A 4,134-nucleotide genomic window follows, 5' to 3' on the forward strand; every position below is an offset into this window, starting at 1 on the left:
TAAAAAAAAAAAATTCCCCTTTCCCTCAAACTTTGCGTGACCCCCCCTGGAGCCCCCTGGTGGCCCCCCGGGGGGTCGGGGCCCCCACTTTGAAAAACACTGAATTAGATAGTTTCCTTCATTGCTCGTTGTAAGTAGAAAGCCGTGAGTATTTTAATAAAGCTATATTTAAGACGTGTGCAGGGCGCAGCTCACCTCTCTTTTCGAGCACCTGGACCTCCAAGCCTCCCACTTTTGAGTCTTCTGGGTTTTTCCAGGGTGTATTGATACGTACAATCATCATCTTCGTCACGGAAACTGCAATGTTCCAGCACCTTCTCCGCTGGAAAAACACACATATCAGAAATATGTTATTTATCCCTGTGATTGGATTTCTTAACAGTTTCTCAATTTTAAGAGTAAAAGAAAAATAATTCAACTTTTTCTTAGAACCGACAGTTTTTCTTGAAATGTTGAATTTTTCTCAGAATTTGATTTCAAATATTGATATAAAACGTTCACATTGTACTTTGTTTACCTTCTTTGAGTTTATCCACCAGCCTGATCTTAAAGGGGCACGTGTCACAATCCTTTTTGTCTTTCTTTTCTCCCGTTTTCCACGCCTGACACTGAATGCAACTCCTTGTACCCTCGCACGCACCCGACAGGGCCTGCACAGGACCGCAATTAAAATATTAAAATATATAAGAAACATTTGTAGAAATGCCTTTATGCAATGCTTAACAATTAAATAAGAACAATACGAAAAAACAAGAAGAAAAAAAAATAAGATTAAAATAAGAATGTGGGAGAATAGTTGTTACTGCTATTATCACTGATGCAGATGTCAAATAATGTTTAGACAGACAGACAGACAGACAGACAGACAGACAGACAGACAGACAGACAGACAGACAGACAGACAGACAGACAGACAGACAGACAGACACCACACACACACACACACACACACACACACACACACACACACACACACACACACACACACACACACACACACACACACACACACACACACACACACACACACACACACACACACACACACACACACGAAAGGTAGAAACTGCCTTGGAGGGAACACACTTTGGGTCATAATTAAATATACATGTTAACAAATAAAATCCACACACCTGGAAATTTGGCTCACAGGTTCCAGTCAATTCGATTCCAGATTTGGGACACACGCAGAGGCCACACACACATTCACCTCGCCCGTTACACACACCCTGTTACAAATAAAGACTCGTGAATAGGGTAAACAAATTAACTTACAGATATCACAGTGAAACTTCGCCCCCTCAGTACTGACATTAACACAATATTTATTTGTATTACAAGTTTTCTGAAATGGTATGTTTAAATATGCAAATGAGGCATACTGTTAGCAAATATGCGATAATTTGAATATTATCCGGAACATAGATCTGTGTGCAACTATAAATATGTTGAAGATATGCAAGAAATATTTGAGGGGGGGCTTTCTGAGCCACCTATACATGTGGTCATAAAGTAAAAAGTGTGCAACTGAAATACCAAGTCACTTTTTACACACAGATTTGCCTTAAATCACACTACAGGTGAATAGGGTAGCATTTTAAACAGACAGATATCGCCATGAAACTTCCCAACCTCATTACTCACATTAAGAAAGTTATTTTTTATATTACAAGTTTTCCGACAAATTGGGCGTTATGTAATGCTAGCTTTAGGTGAATTAATGAGAAATCTGCAGACGTAAAAAGACAAAGTTAGTCAATAAACAACAAAAAGTTGATTTTGGATGTTTTCGATCCACTAGTCTGAAAGAAGACATGTTATGGAACTAACTTGCAAAACTGATCAGTGCATGACGATGTTTTTGCATGTATAATCTCGCCTCAATGTGGACCGAGATTAAAACAATCGTTTTTTGTATTAGGTCTTATGTTAAAATATGCAAATGAATACTTTTCTAACAGCAACTTTTGCCAAATGTAGCAAAACAATTGGGATTTTGGTCTTTTTCTTTTTACTTTTCGGAAAAAATACATTTAAAAAAACTAATTACATGTTTTCCTGTAGTGTATCACGTTAATCTGAAAACAGAAGTCGTTGTATACTCACTCCCTTTGAGTCCAGACAGGTGTCGGTGCTTTTGGGACATTCGCAGGCGTCCCCCTTCCATCCTTTAGCGCAGGCACAGCCACCCATGACACAGGAGCCATGGTCTGGAGAGAGAGGACACAAAGAGGGTTAACATGTCAGAAGTGTGTGTGTGAAAATATGAGTAGTAAAGTCTAAAAAACATAAATGAGTTTCATAGAAAGGAAAACATTAGAAAACACAGCATGGTTTTCACTTTTGGTGGAAATTTCATTCACTCACAAAATGTTCCTTGAAAAAACGATTATTTTGCTGTTAATCCACCACTCTGTAAATCTGCAGCTCAAATCTACAGGAGAGTAAATACATGTTCATAGAGACCCCATGCACACCCCATCATTAACCCTCATTTGGACATGGAGAAAGCTGGTACCGCTGCACAGGAATCCTTGGTAGCGTGGACACTGGGTTTTGTCATACTGGCAGTACGGCCCCTCAAACTGGTCGGGGTTGTAGCAAACACAGACGCCACAGGCCGAACAATCCCCCCGACCAGAGCAGGGCTCCTTCATCCCCGGAGCGACGCACTGGCTGCTGTCTTGGGCTGAAGTGATGGCCGAGCAGTTACAGAACGAACCCAACCTGATGGAGAAACATAACGCAATATCTCAGGGACGCCGTGAGGGAGAGTCTTCAAATGTGGTGCAGATGTTCATTTGGACTAAAGGATGAGCTGATTACAATTTGAAGGTTCAATGAGAATGTGATCTAATTTTAGTCCCATTTGCGTGGATGGGATATTGCAGGAACGCCTTTTGGGAATGTCTTCAAATTTGGTGCAGATGTTCGATTGGACTCAAGGATGAGCTGAACCCAATCTGGAGGTACTATGACAATGTGATCTAATTTTAGTCCCATTTTCGTGGTTGGGATATTGCAGGAACGCCCTTAGGGAATTTGTTCAAATTTGGTAAAAATGTCCACTTGGACTCAAGAATGAGTGGATACATTTTTTTGTGGACGATGGTTATTGAGATTTGACGTTCGTTCCATTCTTGTGAACGTAATATCTCAGGAAAGCGAGGGAGGGAGAGTCTTCAAATTTGGTCCAGATGTTCATTTGGACTCAAGGATGATCTGATGAAAATGTGAAGGTTCAATGAGAATGTTATCTTATTCTATTCCCATTTCCGTAGATGGGATATTGCAGGAATGCCCACGAGGCGTTAACTGTAGTTTAATTCTTTATATAATAAAATAATAATAAATAATGAAAGACTCACCAGCCGCTAGAGCACTGACACTTCCCACACACCAGGTCTCCATTTTTATGACAAATGTCTGCTTTAGGGAGGGTAGTCTGGAGGAACGAGAAAACGAAAAGAATACCATGAAGACATGTGAGAAAAAGCAGCTTTGTCTCGTGCTTTTGGTGCGTTTAAGTGACAGGTGATACTTTCCTTCTTGAATAATCCAACTATTATTATCTAAATTAAAACAAAAGTCTATAAATGGTTGAAAAAAGAAAAAAATTGCCAAGGTCATGTGTTGTTTGTCATTGTCAATAGTGTATAAAACAGAGAAAACTCTGTATTAAAGCAAAAAAAACTGAATTTTCTACAATTTTTGCATTAAAGATGAACCTAAGTTCACTTAACCAAAGACAAAGGAGACATTAGGATGAATCCACCATGAAGCAATGTGAAAAAAAGCAGCTTTAGCTCGTGTTTTTGGTGCGTCTAAGTGTTATAAAGTGTGTGTACCTTCTCACAGTCGCAGGTCGGACACAGAATGGAGGCTTTAATGTTTACGCCGGCATTGAAGGTCGTTGGTTTGACTCTCATTTCCCCCTCTTTGTCGGCCTCATCAGACTCACAGACCGGACTGTCATCGAGCATTCGGTGGGCTTTGACTCGCATCTGGAACTTTCCCTGGAACACACACACACACACACACACACACACACACACACACACACACACACACACACACACACACACACACACACACACACACACACACACAACACACACACACACACACACACAC

General features: G+C 40.4%; 1 protein-coding gene across 1 annotated transcript; it reads right to left on the bottom strand.

The window, feature by feature from the left end:
* Positions 1-184: 184 nt before the first annotated feature.
* Positions 185-4,051, bottom strand: LOC104958720 (integrin beta-4-like). Its single transcript, XM_010786494.1, has 7 exons — positions 3,849-4,051; positions 3,369-3,445; positions 2,519-2,727; positions 2,107-2,210; positions 1,134-1,229; positions 518-650; positions 185-322 (listed from the first exon to the last, which is right to left on the bottom strand). Exons 1-7 carry the CDS (start codon positions 4,002-4,004, stop codon positions 192-194), a joined length of 906 nt encoding a protein of 301 aa, XP_010784796.1. The 5' UTR covers positions 4,005-4,051; the 3' UTR covers positions 185-191.
* Positions 4,052-4,134: the final 83 nt, after the last annotated feature.

The sequence above is a fragment of the Notothenia coriiceps genome, unplaced genomic scaffold, assembly GCF_000735185.1.
Source record: "Notothenia coriiceps isolate Sejong01 unplaced genomic scaffold, NC01 NC01_scaffold00029197, whole genome shotgun sequence".
Classification (NCBI taxonomy): Eukaryota; Metazoa; Chordata; class Actinopteri; order Perciformes; family Nototheniidae; genus Notothenia; species Notothenia coriiceps.